Source organism: Myodes glareolus, chromosome 17 (genome assembly GCF_982192425.1).
Source record: "Myodes glareolus chromosome 17, mMyoGla1.1, whole genome shotgun sequence".
In the NCBI taxonomy this organism is placed as follows: Eukaryota; Metazoa; Chordata; class Mammalia; order Rodentia; family Cricetidae; genus Myodes; species Myodes glareolus.
In genome coordinates, this window is record NC_142042.1 from 23111879 (window position 1) to 23131471 (window position 19593).

Sequence of the window (19593 nt, forward strand, 5' to 3'; positions counted from 1 at the left end):
GAAGCACCAACCTTGTGCCTCACCGTGGGTGACGGAAGCAGCCATGGAACTAGAAAAGAGCAGATCTTTCTGAACATAAACCGTCCTGAAAACTGGCATTGAAAAGTCCGACACAGGGCAGTTGTTACGATTAGCCTGTTCACTGGAGAGAGAAAACCAAAAGCCTTCTTCACATCTCAGCCCCCAAGACAAAGGAAACAAAGGAGTGTCTGCTAGGAAACTGGTGGACCACAGAGGAACACGAGCAACGTGGCAGATCCCACACAGTGACACCCACACACAGTGACACCGCGGCAGATCACACACACACACACACAGTGACACCGCGGCAGGTCACACACACACACACACACACACACACAGTGACACCGCGGCAGATCACACACACACACACACAGTAACACTGCGGCAGATCACACATACACAGTGACACCACGGCAGGTCCACACACACACACACACACACAGTGACACCGTGGCAGATCACACACACACACACAGTGACACCGCGGCAGATCTCCCACACACACACACACACACACACACGCACACACACACACAGTGACACCGCAGCAGGTACACACACACACACACACAGTGACACCGCGGCAGATCACACACACACACACACACAGTGACACCGCTGCAGGTCACACACACACACACACACAGTGACACCGCGGCAGGTCCCACACAGTGGCAGAACTGAAAGCATAGTGCTGATGGCCGCACAAGCCATGATGAATGGAGGGCATTGCAGTTGGTGGTCACATGGCAGTAACAGAATTATGGACGACATCTGTGCTCATGAGGAGCACAGGCAGTGAGAAACAAGAAATAGAGAATCCCATGCAAAGCAGCAAACCGAAGTCTCAAGGCATCTAGACTTGGACAGGCCCCTATCCCAGAGACAATCTCTGTGTTTGAGTCTGAGACTCTAGGGGCCAAACCATCAGTCACCTCCAGAACCTGTAACCCTTCTCTGTGTTTCTGGGGTCTACCCTATTTCTCTTTCAATGCTGTGAAAGAATACCCCCTGTTCTTCTGACATCAGGTCCTTAGTCTTTACAGACGCCTGGCAGACCACTGTATTTTTACGTGCATACCATCACAGTGCCCACTAAACCTCTCTCTGCCTTCAAATTGAGATAGAGGGTCCTCAACAGCAAAGATGCCCTGCTGTGCACCTGATCCCAGAACCTAATTCAGTGTAATCCATCCATCATACATGTTAGCTGGGTCGTCATTGTCTTAGATGAGCAAGGACAACTGTTGAGGATGTCAGCTGTATATGGAGGTGCACGCCTCTAACTCTAGCGCTCAAGAGACAGAGGCAGTTGAGTCTGTGTGTGTTTGAGGCTAGACTGGTCTACATAGTGAGTTCCAGGCAGCTAGGGCTATATGGTGAGACCCTATCTCAGAATAAATAAATAAAATTACTCTTTGACGAGTGTGCATCTTCAGGTTATCTAAATCTTGAAGATTAATCGGATCTTTCACCCACTTGCTAACACTGGGAACTTCGGAGATGCTGCATAGTGAGGTTGGGTGTGTGCTGTGCTGCGGTTGCCGAGGCTCGCTCTTGGTCTTCATGCCCATTGGGGTAAATGTCATGCTTCCTCCCTGGGTGCCTTCCATTTCCCTGTAAGGCATTTAAAAATATCATGAGGATCAATAGTCTCTCTGTGGCTGGTGGTGGAACCTGATCCATCCTTCCCCTCTGGTTTCCCTTCCTGTAAATACAGACAAAGAGGAAGTGCAGAGGAAGCGCCAGAAGCTCATGCCCAACTTCTCGGACAGTTTCGGCGGTGGTGGCAGTGGAGCTGGAGCAGGCGGTGGTGGCATGTTTGGCAGTGGTGGCGGAGGAGGGAGTACCGGAAGTCCCGGCCCAGGTACGAGAAAAGGCTCTTCTGTCTAAAGTCCTTTCGTGTTGGTGAGCAACAGTTTTCTTTCCCAGGTTTCCAAGCATGTCTGCTGCTTGAGTGGTGGTGATGTTGCTAATTATGAGATTTCAAATTAATGGAAATTTTCCTACAAATGAAAAATTTTGTCGAAGAAATCGGTGTTCATCTTACAGTACAGTAGCTCCTCCCCCTCTCAGTTTCACTTTTTGTGGTTTCAGTTATCCGCGGTCAGCTTCAGTCTAAAAATACTACCATTGTCTTGACAAGAGAGACCACATGCCTAAAACTGTTACTACAGCCTCGTGTTCCAACTGCCCCGTTACTGTCAACTGTTGTTGGTCGTCTCCTGTCTTTTACACTGCGAGCTTTACCATAGGTCTGTGTGCATATGCAGTTCTGGGGTCTTGGACCATGTATCTCAGCACAATCCGTGGATAACCCCCAAACCTGTAAGAAGTGTCAGTCAGCTGAAGCATTCATCTAGAAGATAGCTTTCTCAAATAAGTTTTGAGTATTTCCCCTTCCCCTTTTTTAGAGGGGACGTTCTGCTGTTGTGGGAAACATTAAGATGTCTGTCATACCTGCTACCGGGAGGATGTGTATTATAAACTCCGCATAATACTGCAGACTGTAGACACTACAGTGTAAAACATTGAGTCAGGAAATCCCGCACTGGAGAGTTAGCAGAAAAGCACAACGATGATATGTGAATGACCTGCTGCTAGCTTTGCCCTGCATATATTTTCCAGTAAATATTTATGAGCTCCAACCATCTATTGGTACTAGATTTTTATTGTCACTACACCGTGATTGTGAATGTAGAGTGGCGGCTGCTATTTCTGGTATTAGCTTGAGCATCCTCGTGCTGATGCAGTTCTTGTGGAAGCAGAATCAAGTATCATGTTTAATGACTCGTACTGGAGGAGTGGAGACCTGTAGCATAAGCGGCCTGGGCGCTGCTTCCTGCGGGTGCTGTGCCAAGCATGGCTTTCCCTTTATTCCAGATAACTTGGAATCGCTTTAAACTGTCACGTCAGAGTGTGTGGTGCCGAGAGCTGGCTGCTTCTCTGAAGAGCCTTATCAGTCCGTTCTTCCACCAAATATAATGAAAATGAAAGTGGCGGCCTTTTTTTTCCATCAGCATATTATTGTATTTGGGTTTTTCTCACCAGGGGTCATCTTGTTTAGCTATTTTAATGGAGCTCTAAGTCTTGGTGTAAGTACTTTTTCCTCTCCGTCTGGGAAGAAAGGACCACAGCATTAACTCTCCAAGCGGCCAGTCTGGGCAGTCCTGTGTTGCCACAGGGAATTCAACTGTCCTTCCCCTCAGTGTATCCTATCGACTCTCAGGCGAAGCCATGTAGACTGGCACTGCCCCGCACCAAGGCGTGCTCCCCTGAGCATGTGCGCAACCTGCTAACAGTCTCCCTCATGTCCCCTTTGTCTCGTTGCTGCCTCAGGATATGGCTTCCCGCACTACGGATTTCCTACATACAGTGGGATTACATTCCATCCTGGAGTTACCAAGTCCAACACTGGGCTCACCCATGGTAAGTCCCACTCGAATACCAAGAAAGAAAAATGCATAGACAGCAGTGTCGTCTTCAAAAGCTTTAGAAAATAATGTCCCAGTAAATTCATATTTTTGTATAATTCTAGGCCAGCATACGGAATATTCCTGACACTTACATGTTACTCATTACATTGCATGAATGAGAGTAAGGCAGAGGCACAATGCAAAAATTATAGACTTGACAACCCAGACACAAAAGTATCACCTTTTCTGCCTTTGCGCTCAAATGCTCTCCTTGTGAAATCAGTTTTCATTCTGTAGGCTCGGCCTTTTCCGCTCAGTGCTGTGCCTACCGTCTGCTCAGAGTTTGTATGCAGGCTGTTCTTTCGTATGCGTGAAATTATTCTATTAAGTCTCTTCATATGTGCTACCTGCTCACGCCGGGTGCATCCATCACCATAACCTTTTTTGAAGATCTTAACTGACATTATAGCCTATCATGTAGTCAGGTAACAGTTCATCGAATACAATAGACCTACCTTTTCCATTAACCATTACCTCACAATCCCTGTGCAAGGAGAACACTAGTCTTGACACAGTCTGGACAGAAGATGGAGTTCAGAAACTTTCATTTACTCTCTGGAGGCACCGTGCTGGTGGTGGTAGAATTGGGTTTCATACCAGGTCTGCCCAGGAGTCTTAGGTACCCTTGACGTAAGGGTCACATAACGTGGTTCCAACAACAGCGTGATCGGATGTGGAGTCTTGGAGCCACGCTTGGCTAGACTGTGGGTAGAGAGGAGCTCTGCACACTTTTCCTTGTTTCTCACGCTCGGAAAGAAAAATAACTACTTTCAAGAACTTTGCATTTTTTTCAGCTAACTTTCAGCATGCAGAACTTTATCTCCTCTCTCTCCTTCATGGATAAACAAGATGAGATTCACCCACTGTTTGTGTTTGGTATCGTTTGAGGATGTCACTGTGTAACCTTGACTTTGTGTTTCTCTTGCTTCTGCCTTCCAGGAGCAAGTGAGAAGGGTATGGGTGTGAGTAAACACAGCCGATGCCAATGAGATGGGAGGTTTGGGGAGATGAGTTTTTAAATGCTTCTGAATAAAATGTTTTTGAATTAAAGTATTTCAAAACATGCCAGGTGTTGTGGTGCACACCTTTAATCCCAGCACTTGGGAGGCAGAAGGAGGCAGATCTCTGTGAGTGTGAGACCAGCGTGGTCTACAGAGTGAGTCCTGCACCAGACCTACACAGCAAGACACTGTTTCCAAAAGTAAATAAAGAAATAAATGTAAACTAAATCCAGAACTTATTATTTGTTATGAAGATTCATATTTTTCCATTTTCAACTAACCTGCCTTCTTTTTTCTGTCTGCCCTGTGTTGAAACTGTGAGTTATAGTTTCATTAATAGATTTTACTGAGAAAAAGATGATATTTTTGCATTTATCCTAGGATCTGTAAACACAGACTTGAAAGATAACCCTAAAGACTGTGACGAGAGTGGTGACCGAGAGGTTCTGAATCTCTCTGAGAAGGAACCAGCCGCACAGGATAAGGAGTCTGACATGTCCAACGTGAAGACTGATGCGGTCGCGCTGACGTCCACCGTGGAAGACAAGGAGTGGGGTGCCAGGTTTCAGGGTAGGTGAGCATACCCACAGGGTTTCCACGGGCAGCCGGGGAGGGTGCAGTTCTAGGGACAGGAAGGTGTCTCCAGAGCATGGGTTTCCTTCCTGTTAATCTCAAAATGATGGGTCAGCATCTTGTTTGAGTGCCCTGCAAGGTGTCATGTGGCTTCCAAGAAGCATCTTCATGCAGAGACTTGGGTGTGATCGCCCAGCCGTGTGCAGTTCTGGGTATTAAAGGGGCAATGCACTTTGTCCCTGGCCCAGGTTACACAGAAGTTTCCACATTCGTCACTCACCCCTCCCAGCGGCCAGCTCAGCTGCCATATTGAAGAAGTTTACCTGAATATGCGGCTTTTATTTTTGTTCTCTTGCCCTCCTTGAAGCAGCAAAATTTAAAGGAAATGTGCCTTTTGAACAGGCTCATTAGCTCATGTGCCTTAATTCTGGGTCGGACATCATTCAGGAGAGAGTAACTATTTAGACATGGGAGCCACGTATGGTTACTATCAAGTATTTTCTTTTTTCCGTTTTTCAATTGCCTCTTTGAGATGCTCCATGTATCCATGTATTTTGTATGTCTATCAAAACCGGTGAGATTTGCCCTTTTGTGTTGAAGTCACAGATTGTTTTCCCTTGACCTTAAGAGAATGAACTTTCCAAAGATTCCCGTGACTCTCTGAGATGATGTCTGGACCAGAGGGCATGTTTCTTCACTGTGACTCAGACTGGATTCCAGAAGTGGATTAGCTTATAAAACAATTGATTATTTAAAGTCATGGCAAAATCCAATTACCCTGAGATTGATTACTCTCCTTAAGTCAGAGGCACTGACTGTGTTCTCCTTAAAATAGCAGATATTTCTCAATTGTTCCTCATGGCCCACAGACACTCTGAAATCAATCTTGGCTGTATTATCTGTCAGTGAGACAATGCCCAATTGTGCTTTTTCTAGTCTCCCCAATCCAGAAGCACCAAAGGAGCATTTTCAACTAAAATGGTGTGCCCTGCCATGCGTGTAGGGGAGGCAAGCGAGCCTCAGCTGTGGTTGTGGACATTGCCTTGCAGATAACCTCTTTCTCGAGAAGGCTCTGCAGCTGGCCAGGCGGCATGCCAATGCCCTTTTCGACTACGCGGTGACGGGAGACGTGAAGATGTTGCTGGCTGTGCAGCGCCATCTCACCGTGGTGCAGGATGAGAACGGAGACAGGTGGGTTCAGCACGGACTGCTGCTTAGTGAGCGCTGTCTGGATATGAGGAAGAGGAACAGGCCCGACGCACACTGGGAACAGGGAAGGCTCTGGGGGGCGTCCTCTGAGAGCCCTGCAGTGTGGCGCCTCCCTCTGCAAGATGTTTCAGATGTGTGGATGGTGTGTTGAGTTCTAAACCTTGCTTTCCTTATTAAAATAATTGAGAGCATTATTGACAGTCCTGCCAAGTCCCTAAAGCATTGTCTGATGTACCCAAGGAACCACCAGGTAATGGCAACAGTATCAGTCCAATATTTAAGAGGAAATGCCACTCCTTCCTAGTTCCTCACTTCTCCTCTGCGGCCTCTGTCCATGTTCACTAGTAAGAGAGTGAACCAGGCCCTGCCTGCCTCAGCTCACACCATGCCTGCTGTCTGTTCCTGAGCTCTGTTTGCAGAGCCACCTGGCTCCCTCTAAAGCAGTTCTCTTAGTCCTTTCATTGAGACTTTTGAAATGACTTGAAGGCCTATAAAAATAGCCAGAGACAGCAGTCTTGAGACTCAAGTGCTTTAACTAAATGATCCTAAAATAGCATCAACACTGAAAGTCCTTTTCTGTGGAAACGTTCCGGAGTGCTGTGGGTTAAGTCTCAGTTTAAAAACAAAAGGCGTTAGGAGAGTGCCAACCTCAGGGGTTTCATACAGAGACCTTTGTCCTTGTAGCTTGTGGCGTAACCAAGGATGTGGTATAACCACTGGCCTTGTTCTGCAGTACAAGAAGCACCCAGACTCTCTTCCCTGTGTACAGCCCTGACTAGCAGAAGGTGTCTTTAGGGGAAAAGCATCCAATTAACATTCGATAGCAATTAACCACAGAGCAAAGCAGCTAACCAAGGCAGGACACGGGTGCTCCAAGTGACATCTTTAAGGACCTGCTGAATCAGTGAGTTTGATGAATACCTGCCTGTGAAGAAGGGGGATGCTGGTGTCGTAACGGAAGGATGGTGGAAAGGAAGCCAGGCACATACAATCCAGCAAGCGTGTGGAGAAGAAAGTAAGGGTATGGACCCTGGACATTCGTGGAGCAGCTGAGACAGTGGCCTCCCTTGTCCATGCAGGGTACAGACACAGAGCTCCCCTCAAGACTTACACAAGCAGGCTCCCTAAGAGACTGGGGGACAAGACCTGGGAGACACAGAGGAGCCCACTTAGGAGTATAGACATGGGAGCACTCTGGCCTCGCATCATCACTCAGCTTGTGAGCCCTGTGACTATCAGTCATCACAGAAAATGCAATAAAGAAAATATACAGAACCCTCTGGTATTGGGGGAATTCCCAGGAGCGTATGAGGAGCCGGAGGGGAGGGGTGCACTTTGCCGTAATGCTGAGCTGCACATGGAAATGTGTAGGCATCTTCTGAAGCATGTCCTCTACTGTGTGAATGTCATGTCTACGTCACGTCTTAAAAGCTGTCTGCCAGCATCCATCCAGAGCAACAGGGAAGCCCTGAGGTGCAGGCTGGATTATTTCTCATCAAAGTGTGCATGAATCCCTTGGGGTTAATATTGGCATAGGGGAGTCTAAAAAGCATGTTGTGGTCTTCACCGAGAGGTATTTCTAAATGAATGATTTCGGGGCAAAATGACAAGACCTTGTTTAAAAATAAAAATCACTTCATGTTGTTTTGGAGGAAGAGATCTGGGCAACTGAATTTTTCTGAGCTGTTCCTAAGCTTGGGCGTTGACTTTTGCTCAATGTCTGTATGTGAGGGAGAGATAGGTGAGAATTGCCTGGGTTATGGGCACAGACAGAGCTGGCCTGGAGCTAGAGCCATTAGATCTCCAGCCAGGGTGGGTGCCTTTGCACTCCGTGTGTTTCGTCAGACATCAACATTCCCAGAGTCAGGTGGGCACCATCAGGGATAAGCAGCGAGAGAGGAAGCCTGTCACCTCAGATCAGCACATTTTGCAGATTTAAAACATAGTGAGGCCAAACGAAGCCATGCATAATAACTGATTCAGTCTTTGGTTCTAATCATTCCTTGAAATTTCTGTCATCTCCTAACCCCTCCTTATCTACGTCACTGTGCTTCATTCCAGTGTCTTACACTTAGCCATCATCCACCTTCATGCTCAGCTGGTCAGGGATCTGCTGGAAGTCACATCTGGTGTGATCTCCGACGACATCATCAACATGAGAAATGATCTGTATCAGGTAGGCAGAAATTAAAGGTGTCTTTAGTTGGGAATGTAATTTATACATGAGAAGCTTTGGATTGCGGATTTGAGAGCCACAGCCCCACGCTGAAATTCAGCACCCCTCTAGACAAGGCAAACGCTAAGCTCCAAAACTCAGAGCTGATACTGTTTGGAGGGAGAACCTAGCAAAAAAGTCATAACTATGAAGAAAATCAAGTTGAAAAACCAGTACTTTATAAGAATTCAAGCCTGCTGAGAAGTGCTTAAACAATTGTGTCACGTGTGTATCAAGTAAAGTTTTTGAAGCCAGAGTGCAAAGCAATGGAGAAAGATGGCCCTCAGTAAGGAGCTCTTTGAGAACCAGCGTTCTGTCCAGCTTGGGTTTGAGGAGACGTTAGGAGGGCTGCTGGAGACAGCATTAGCAGCTGAGGCCAGGTAGAGATAGAGTTTAGGGTTAAGCAAAATTTAAAAACTCCACAGAGAGAACCAAAGTGTAGGAATGGGATGCTGGGAACCCAGGCCAGAGCCAAGCCCCCCATTCCTCACCCCTCCCCCGCCTCCTCACCCCCCTCACTGTCTCCAGCCCATGCCCTTTTCTACTCCTCAGGTCCCCTCTCATTATCCTTTACAGTTCTCTTTGCACTCACTTGACCAGAATGTCTTTCTGAACGCCCATGGCGGGGCAATCTCCCCCAGAGCTGAGAGTGTACCCTGCTTACCCTGCTGCCAAACCACAACCGCAGCACTCTGTTTTTAAAAGAAATTGTTTTCATTTCTTCATATCCCCTTCTCTCTTTCTCTCTCTCTCTCTCTCTCTCTCTCTCTCTCTCTCTCTCTCTTTCTCTCTGTCCCTCTCTCCTTCCTCTTTCTGTTTTTCTCTGTCTATCTCTTCCTGTCTCCCTCCCTCTCCCCCACCCCTGCCCCTGCCCCAGCTTGTAGTCCAGGATAGCACTGAATTATCAGTGCTCCCTCAGCCTCCTGACTGCTAGGATGAACAAGCATAGGCCACAGTTAGTTCCTGGCATCTGATTTCATTTTAAAAACAAAAAACAGGGGCTGGAGAGATGGCTCAGCTGTTAAGAGCGTTGCCTGCTCATCCAAAGGTCCTGAGTTCAATTCCCAGCAACCACATGGTGGCTCACAACCATCTGTAATGAGGTCTGGTGCCCTCTTCTGGCCTTCAGGCATATACGCAGAAAGAATATTGTATGCATAATAAACAAACAAATAAATAAATAGATAAATAGAAACAAAAAACAACAACAAAAAAATTACTGTAAAATAACTGGGGAGCTGTCTCAGTGGATGCGGCTGTGAGAACCAGCATTCAGCTCCCCTGAATCTCACAGAGCCAGGGTCAGTAGCACTCCCTGTTATGGCAGGAAGAAAGAATCTATGCAACAAGGAACGAGAGACCTCAAAGCAAGGTGGAAGGCAAGGACCAGTCCCCACGGTTATTCTCTGACCTCCACATGCACACCGTGACACACGTGTGCCTGCACCCACACACCAAAAAAAAAATTAACTGTGCGCGCACACACACACAAACACACACACACACACACACACACACACACACACACACCAAAAAGTCTAAAAATTAATTTTCTTCTAAAAAGAAATCATTAAATTACTTATTTTTAGTTCATCATTTTAAAATTACTTTGCAAATTCTAAATTGGAGGCTGGGAGTGGATCTGTGATAGAGTTTTTAACTAAACATTGGCCTGTAGCTCTCAGGAGTCTCTCTCTGAGCAGTGTTCCCTCTTAGAGGAGCAGCACCACTCCACACAAAGCGCTCTGTGCTTCCTGTGGCCGTGACCGTTACTGGGGAGAGTGTGGGGCTTTCACTGCACTGTGAAAACACTGGGATAAAGCATTATTTCAGATGTGTACATCAAGAACTGTGTCCCTCCATCTTCCACAGCATCTGCGGGTAAAGTCATTTGGCCTTGAAAGTTTAATTTCCCAAACTTTTGACTGGTTGCATTGTTATGCGTCACAAGGATAAGAATAAACCTAGGAAGAGGATGTTATGGCTCCCCAGCCCTCCCTCTGCTCCCTGGAGGCTGGGTTTCAGGAAGCCCTTGTTTCGCTGTTGGCAGATAGGATCTGCAGAAGCAGGCACAGTGGGGTGTGTGGGAACCAGCTGTTCGTGTGTGGAGCCTCTCCAGTGTGCTGAAGGCAGAGCCTCTCTGATTTGGAGCCCCACACCCCCTTTTTCCCACTTGGGCACTGTTTAGTGAACAAAACCTCTGTATTCCCTGCTGTGCCCCTGGCTTCTTAGCCTTGAGCACATACTGACTAAGAGGTAACTTTTTCTGGTAACTGTTGCGTGTTGTTGTTGGCTTTGTGGACTTGTTTTGGTTTTGAGAGAGGGTATTCCTGTATTCTGGGCTAGCCTGGAACTTGATAGGTAGCCTAGGTTGGCATGTAACTGACAGTCCTCCTGAGTCTTCTCCTTGGGTTCTGGGGTTACAAATGTGTGCCCCCCACACCCAGCTTGTCCATTGTTTTCTTTGGTTATTTTGGGTTGTTTGTTTGTTTGTTTGTTTATTCATTTATTTAGACAAGATACAGAACCCAGACTGGACAGGAATGCACTGTATAGTCCAGAATGGCCCCAGACTCATGGTAATCCTTCTGCCTCCACCTTCCCAGAGCTGAAATTATAGACATGCACTACCACACCCCACTTAATAGCCATTCTCAACAGAAACTGTACAGTTCTTCAAGTGATTTGGATTATTGGTAAATTATCTTAAACATTCTCCCCAAATCTTCCACCAATCACAGTGCATTTCTGTCACGATCAGACCCCGTCCCCACCACTCTGGAGACACAGTCATGCCACAGTGTGGCGTAGCAAGGACTCTTCTGAAGTGGTTGTTTAAACTATCTTCTCTTCTTGCATTCTCCCAGTATTTGGAATGGGCTGGTTTATTTACGTAAGTTCTTACAAACAGTTATGGGGCATTTTGCATGAACTTATTCTTGTCATATGTTCTTAATTATTGTAAATTCAATCTATGCATAATTTTTTAAACACCATAAAATGATATGTTTTAAGAACTCAGAATTACCTTGCCTAGAATCTGGCGGGTCCCTATTCCCAATGTAACTATTACATTGTCCTTGCCTGGGTGCTGGCTACATCCATGTGCACTTGAATGAAAGAATACATGTATACTCACATATAATCCTCAATATCTTATGCATATATTTCATACCTTGCATTAGCCTTTCTATTTTCAGTATAAAATAATTTACAGATTATTCATAGTTATTGAAAGATTAAACTAAGGACCTATATGTTTTCCAAGAGTAAGCTGGAAGTTCTTTTACCTAGTTTCCCCCAGCAACTAAGTCCTGCTTAACGCAATATTACAGTTAGGAAATTGCAACAGGAACAATGCACATATCTGAATCAGATTTTACTCACTTTGCATGCATGTACATATGGATGACTCTGTAGGTTTTTTCCCAAGCCAAGTGTGGTGGTTCCTATTATTCAGAAGGCTGAGGCAGGAAGAGTCCTTATGCATAGGTACACATAAGAAGAGGGAATGGATACATAAATAGTTGTGAGCACACTTGTGAGTGTGTAAGCAGCCTAGTCTTGGCCTTACAGCATTGACCCATGCTACAGTTCCGTGTCCAGCTGGTTTGTTGCCACTGATCCCAAGAGAGTGCTCTAGTGCCTGCTGGCCAGCTGCTCACTGTTTGCCTGGGTACACAGCATTGCAGTGTCTGCATCCTGCCCACTGTCCGTTTGTGTCAGAAGTCGGATGATTAGGGTGGCGTGAGCACTGAGCTCCACAGACAGATCCTAAGGATTATGAGAGCCCCACGCTTTAGAGCTGTTTAGGATATAATCCTAGGGGTTAAGATCCAGACGCCTAAAATATCACCATGGCAACCTGGGCATTGATAGCCCACCTGCCACTGCCTCTGCAGCCAGGAGCTTTTCCTGGACCGGGAGGTTGGGCTAGTTCTCACTGCACAGCTGATGTCATTGTGAAGGAGGGCTTGTGCCAGGGAAGCGCTGCGCTCTGTCTGTGACCTCAGTTCTTCTCGACACTACCGTGAGTGTTCGTCTTGCTCATTTCTGAAAACTGGTTTCCAAGCATCCACCTTGCATTCATGGAAGCACAACTTTGTGGTCAGAATGACCTTTCATGACCTATTATATACAGTAACTGGGATTGGTTTTACCTGAGCTTTCTTCGAAGACTGTTGTATTGTCCTAACCATGCCAATTAGAGTCCAGTAGCACCTTTGATGACGTTGGGTCTAGCTTGTAACAGTAGACCTCTTGAAGCCAGCCTGCAACAGTGTGTTCTAATTTAACAAATGTATTTCCGTGCCACTGTAGAAGAATGGCACCTTTGTTGATTGTTTTTTGTTTTGTTTTGTTTTGTTTTTTTGATAGTCTATTTACATTTCTTTATTAAAACCACAACTTTGGTTGGATTTGCTAATGTACAGAATTACCAACTGTAGATAGAGTCCTATCATAAACTCAAAAAAAAAAAACCTAAAATTTATTTAGGTGAGTTAATATGTCAATAGCATTAGTAAGCATTTAAAATTTATCCTATAATCCTGACTGATGCATGCTGGTTTCCTGCCTTGGGCCTTTGAGCATACATACCATGTGAGACAGGAAGCTCCTGACAGAGTTAAGGGTTAATCTGGGAGTGACAAGTGGCCCCGAGTATGACTCCATACTGCAGTGATGGCTCTGAAGCCAGAGGCTGCAGATGTTCCCAACCAACCGGTGACTCTCCTGACCCTCTTCTACCTAGACACCCCTGCACTTGGCCGTACTCACCAAGCAGGAAGATGTGGTGGAGGGCTTGCTGAGGGTTGGGGCTGACCTGAGCCTTCTGGACCGCTGGGGCAACTCCGTTCTGCACCTAGCTGCCAGAGAAGGGCACGAGAAGATCCTCGGCGTCCTGCTGAAGAACAAAAGGGCAGCGCTCCTCATTGACCACCCCAACAGGGAAGGTAAGGGCAGTCGTACTGCCGCAGAACCTTCTCGCGGCTTCTCCAGAATTGCTTGGCACTTGATAAATGTGTGTGCCTTGACTTTGACCACAGATGGTCTCTCAGCCAGCTGGAGCTTACGTTGTCTTGTGGTTATTTCTGCTGTTTACCACAACAAATTCCTTTAAAGGTGATTTGGGTGCGTTAGTGTTTTTTGAAAAAGCAGGCCTGAACAAACACTGATCTTAAACAACATAGAACATCATTTATGTGGAGAATGTTTATTTAGTAACTCGGTGTCTCCCGTGAGCATGATAGGAGCTTGTGGCTTCTAAAAGGAGAGCAGTGGCCCTTCAGAGCCCAGCAGTGCTGCAAGCTCGTGGCTTCCCTCCTCCCGCAGTCCAGCTTTGCCGGCCCCGCCCACATCTGTGTCTCTGCTTGGTCTTAGGTCTAAATGCCATTCACATAGCTGTGATGAGCAATAGCCGGCCGTGTCTACTGCTGCTTGTGGCTGCGGGGGCAGAAGTCAATGCCCAGGAACAGAAGTCTGGGCGCACGGCGCTGCACCTGGCCGTGGAATATAACAACATCTCACTGGCTGGCAGCCTGCTTCTGGAGGTAAAGAACATGCTTGTGATCTTGAATTAAATCCCCAAGGGAATTTTAGGGAAGTCTTTTCAAAGGATGACGCCAGCACCAGCTGTGTGGTCAGCGTTCATCCTGCGTAGCATCTGTGCGTGAGTTCAGGACACACTTCCTGCATCCCCAGCTCCAGCCCCACTCTCTAACTGGGGGCTTCCTCAATGACAGGGCCAGCCTCATACAACAACTGGACAAATGTTAGAACCTGAGAGGCCCTGCAGAGAGGGGGTGGAGACTAGAGGAGAAGAGTCTCTGCTAACTCTTTCTTTGTGGGCGGATTTAGGGCCAGGCCCATGTGGACAGCACCACCTACGATGGGACTACACCTCTACACATAGCAGCCGGAAGAGGGTTCCCCAGTCTGGCAGCTCTTCTCAAATCAGCAGGTAAGACGGCCTACCGGTCAGTGATAGACGTGGGCATGAGCTGTACAAACTCTCCTGGGGGTGCAAAGCTTCCTGCTGAAGCTGCGGTCCTGCTCCTGGGAAGTGGGTACGGGAAAGTGACTTGGCTGGTCATGCTTCAGTTAACACAGAGGCTCTGTCCAGCCTGGTGATCCTGGGTTAACCTTGATGGTCATGTCATGAAACACTCAAGCTTGCTGGCATCCACTGCTTTTGCTGTGTTCAGGCACCATGCTGGCATCCCACGTCCACTCTCCTTTACCACATTAATCCACAGGGACTGTTGGAGACAGGCACTGTTGTTATCAACCCCATTTTATCGCCAAGCAGATAGAAAGACAGGCAGGCCCCACTCCGGTGCCCTAGGCAGCTGTGCATCCCCACAGCCGGGCCCTGCAGACTCCCATCCTCTGCACCGTGCGTCTGCTTTTCTTGGATTCTCAGGCAGTGTTGGAGCCAGTTCTCCAGCCCGCAAAGCACGACATTCCAGCTCATCTCATGTCTCCAGTGCCCGATGAGACTGGCATTTAATTTACTTCAGAAGTTGTTTTGGAAAAAACTGTGGAAGGCACATTCTCCGTCTGTTCAAGCAGACTGGATTCTATACGGACTGTATGGAAAGGGAAGGAGAGCAGAAGAAAAGCAGCAACAGCCTCTCTCTCCTCCTTAGTCAAAGTGAACTGTGTGCTGCCCGAGATGCCCCAGCTGCGATGCGGGAATCATTTGGGAAGCCACTGATTATATTGAAGAACAGTGTTGGCTCCGACCAGACGCAGTGGTGCCCACCTGTAATCCCGGCACTCAGGAGACTGAGGCAGGGGAACTGCCTCAAGGTTAGGCCAGTTTGGTCTGCATAGTTCTGGGCCAACCAAAGATAAATACTGTCCCAGACATAAAAACATAATTTAGAAATGTGAACGTTATTCATTTGAATTTGCCCTGAAAATGTGGCAAACAATAGCTTGTGTGATACAAGGAAAATCAGACAACAGCCTAGCGGGGCATCCTCAGCATCAGGAAGGTCACATGACTCTTCAGGACATACTACAGGCCTCAGGGCTTCAAACCATTTCTCCGTCATGCTCCTGGCCATGTTATGCTGACATCATAATAGAGCGTGCCAGGCTGCAGAGGGCAGCAAGGTAGCACAGTTTGGCCCAATTCAGATGTTCTGTCAGCAGAACTGAAGCAAATTCTTCATCCCAAAAAGCTGCCCTGAGCCTGCCTCTGTTCGTTAAATAGCAAGCTGAACACTGATAGAATGGCCAGGAAGACTCCAAGAGTTAGCTCACACCAACATTTGAATTACTTTTTGTGGTTTCTTACTGGAAGCTGACAAACAGGCTAAATTCCCAAGATTTGTTAGCACTTTTTTTTTTCTGTAACAATACATCCTACCTAGGACAGGGTTCTTTTGGTGTTTATTTTCCTGTTGCTTAAGAATTAGGGGTCCAAAACTGTTGCACCATGGATAAAACTGGCCATGCTGCAGTAGACGTCATCAGGTTGTTCTGAGCAAGCAAGAGGAGAGAGTGAGGTGTGTGCATTGGTCGATGTAAACACAGAGATTCGGGGCTCAACCCTGGTCCCGTAAATTGCCGCCAGACATCTTGGATTAAAATGTCTCGTTCAGCAGAGTTGCAGGTTGGAGTGTTTGTGAAGTCTTTTGTTTATAATAGTGTCCTTGTCTGTAGAGGGCATCCTCTGATAGCTTTTCAGTAAAGTAAATTAAAATTTTAAAAGTTGTTTTAAATTTTCCTTGTAATAAACATTAGCCTGCAATTGCCTCTAGGAGCTAAAGGAAATTGCCCTTAGACATGTGACCCCGTGCTGACAAGCTTTTGCACCTTACATAACACTGTACTGCCTGACTCTGCAGGAGCAAACTCCTTGGTGAGGAACTTTGAGCCTCTCTACGACCTGGACGACTCCTGGGAGGAGGCTGGAGAAGACGAGGGAGTGGTGCCAGGCACCACACCCCTGGACATGGCTGCCAACCAGGAGGTGAGCCCTGCCCAGTCCATCTCGTGGCGCTTGAGGGGAGCCAGGGGCTCGGGAATGGTAGAAACGGATGGTCTTCTTGGTGCTCTCCTCCATGAAGAGAGCATGCTTTTGTGTGGAGTCTGCTGAGCAAGAGGCGTATTTATCTTGAAATGCCTATCCATGAAAGATCTAGGTCAGCTGAGCCCTGAGTGTGAAGCTGCTTGCTTCCTCAGATCAGAGTGGAGATGTGAGAGGTTCAAAGAGCCCAGAATCCACCGAAGAGCCACCCTTCTGTGCATGTGACCGGAACCTTGCCAGCTCTGTCAGAAGCTAGTTTGCTCAGAACTTAGGTGCAGGTTTCTGAACATAAAAATAAACTAGGAATTCGCTTGTGGATTTCTATAAACATGCTAAAAGCCTTTCTTAAAACTCAGCTGAGTTAGACTTAAAGCGGGCGGCAGTCACTAGGTAAGTGGGCCAAGGGAAAAGAGCAGGAGGGCAGAGCAGGCAGTGTAAGTACCCGAGACAGTCAGGTCTGCAGGGACGCAGTGGCCCCTCATCTACACCATCTCGGCACTTCCTGGGGGCCCGTTTGCTGGGCTGGGTGTCCCTCCAGAGTACACAGAAGACTGACCCACTGCAGAGACCCCTGACCTTCCTAACCTGTGCACCGTCAGCAAGGGAGCTAGAGAGAACACCAGGAAAACCTCTGTAGTTAGTTAGGACTTTTAAAAGTCTATTTCCAAGCTGGGCAGTGGTGGCACATGCCTTTAATCCCAGCACTCAGGAGGCAGAGGCAGGCAGATCTCTATGAGTTTAAAGCCAGTCTGGTCTACAAGAGCTAGTTCCAGGACAGGCTCCAAAGCTACAGAGAAACCCTGTCTCAAAAAACCAAAAAAAAAAAAATTCGTTTCCATGAGTATCCTCTTATGATTTTCTGTCCAACAGGTGTATGACATACTAAATGGGAAGCCATATAAGCGTGTGTTCACGCCAGATGATATGCTACCACAAGGTGAGCTGTGCCAGAACTGACTCTCTCAGAGTAGCCCATGCTGTGGTTTACGGGAGGAGAGGAAAGCCATGCTTCAGGCTGTGCTGCCAGAGGCCCAGTGCTTAGCTCAGAAACAAAGAGCCCTGGGGTTGTGAAAAGGGGGGAGCTTGGTCCTGATCTGATTGATAAAAGCATAGGCCACTGCTGCTTAGCTGGGACTCTGGACTTTCTAGAAGCTTCACTGCTTCCATCAGAAGTTGGGGAAGCAAAATGGCAATGATGGCTCCTCTCAGACTGATTGTCCCTGAACGGTAAAGCAGCTGCGTTTCTTCCTCAGGAGACATAAAACAGCTGACCGAAGACACCAGACTACAGCTCTACAAGCTGCTGGAGATCCCTGATCCAGACAAAAACTGGGCCACTCTGGCACAGAAGTTAGGTCTGGGGGCACTTAGCAATGCCTTTCGGCTGAGCCCTGCTCCTTCTAAAAGCTTCATAGACAACTATGAGGTAAGGCGCCACCTTGCTGTTTGTAGTTGGCTGTTAACACCACCGACCAGGGCACAGTCCCCTCCGATATGTCGTAATTTTGTAGATGAAAAGTAGCCATTGCCTAGGGACCCAGGCAGGATGGAAGCCTGTCTTCCTGAGAAGACCCACTGCCTGCCTCTAGACATTCCTGTTTGCAGACTCTCGGAGTCTCCATGCAAAAAGTGCTGCTCACCACACGGGTGGGTTGCTCCAAGCCATGATGAGTATACACAACCGGTTCCAAGAGGAACCCAGGGTCATGGGTTCGCGGTTCTATGAGGTGGCTCCTGCTGGGACAGTTCAGAGCCAAAAAGTAGGAAGCATGGGGAGAGGGTGGCGTATGAGGCCGCCCTTGTTAGCTGCTGTCTTTTCTCATTCTGATGATCTCTGGGCACAGATGTCACTGCCAGCAGCCTCCTTGCCTCAGTGAGCTCACAGCTTCTCTCCCTCCCTCCCCTCTGTTTGCTTTCCCTGTGCCTCATCCGCTCCATCTCCCTCATCCTCTCCCTCTCCATCTCTCCTGTGATTTCCTGAGTAAGTTTGATCTAAGACAGGAAACACTGTTTCCTCGGGGACTCCTCTCGCTGCCCTCCCCAGACCTCCCTGGCCCTCTGGAGCAGACACAGGGAAGAAGGGATAGGTGTTGATGTTTGCAGTCAGCACAGGGGCTGGAACACACTCTCCCTTTTCCTACTAGGTCTATGGGGGCACCATCAAAGAGCTGATGGAGGCCCTGCGGCAGATGGGCTACACAGAGGCCATTGAAGTGATCCAGGCAGCCTTCTGCACCCCGGAAACCACAGCCTCCAGCCCCGTGACCACTGTTCAGGCCCCCGAACCGCCTCTCTCGTCTTCCTCCACAAGGCAGCACCTAGGTAAAGAGGCTGAGAAATCTCCTTTTGCTCTGTGATACAGCACTGCAGTTCCCTTTCCCGGTCTTTTCTACAGGACATTCTTCCTTTGGCACATACTCCCCACTCCCCGCCGTGCACATGGGTCACTTACATTCTCAGTAAACATTGGTTATGGGGGTTAAAGAAACACTATCTCACATATTTGTTAAATTTAAAGAGAGGTTCTAAGAAAGATGAATAGCCCTGGGTTCACAAGACAAGGAGCAGCAACCAGACAATAGCAGACATAATGTATGACCCTTCCTTCCATGCCACCAGCCTCAGGTCCTCCACCTCCTCCCTCAGGTCCTCCACCTCCTCCCTCAGGTCCTCCACCTCCCCCCACCAGCCATCCCCTCCCTTCAGCTCCCACCCCATTCCCCTAAAGCATACAATTGTAGGAATGGATTTCAGTACACACCTTGTTATTCTGCCTTATTCAAACCATGCCATGCTTTCTCTAAACCCAACACCCTTTTCTTCTTGTTCAGCTTGTACCTTTGCCACAAAACTTCATTGAAAACAGAAACAATTGGCAGTCTTTCACTGTGCCAGTATTGTGTGGGAGGTCTTCTCTCTGGGCTCAGTAGGTTGTGCCCTCTGCCTGGGGCCCCCACCCCCCCCCACACATCCCTTTCACCTTCAGCTGGTCCTGGCTGCCTGATTCTTGCCTCTTTGTTCTGTATTATCAGCCCCTCCCCACCTGCTGTGGAT

The 19593-nt window shown here is 47.8% G+C and overlaps 1 protein-coding gene across 1 annotated transcript in view; it reads left to right on the forward strand.

The window, feature by feature from the left end:
- The window catches only part of Nfkb1 (nuclear factor kappa B subunit 1), a 109026-nt gene that overhangs the window by 86398 nt on the left and 3035 nt on the right, over positions 1 to 19593 (forward strand). The window contains exons 13-24 of the mRNA XM_087897546.1: positions 1745 to 1891; positions 3364 to 3453; positions 4883 to 5071; positions 6124 to 6265; positions 8345 to 8459; positions 13252 to 13453; positions 13881 to 14050; positions 14358 to 14460; positions 16358 to 16482; positions 17410 to 17476; positions 17793 to 17965; positions 18684 to 18861. Of these exons, the coding sequence (XP_087753672.1) occupies positions 1745 to 1891; positions 3364 to 3453; positions 4883 to 5071; positions 6124 to 6265; positions 8345 to 8459; positions 13252 to 13453; positions 13881 to 14050; positions 14358 to 14460; positions 16358 to 16482; positions 17410 to 17476; positions 17793 to 17965; positions 18684 to 18861 (1701 nt within the window). The remainder of the gene's footprint in view (positions 1 to 1744; positions 1892 to 3363; positions 3454 to 4882; positions 5072 to 6123; positions 6266 to 8344; positions 8460 to 13251; positions 13454 to 13880; positions 14051 to 14357; positions 14461 to 16357; positions 16483 to 17409; positions 17477 to 17792; positions 17966 to 18683; positions 18862 to 19593) is intronic.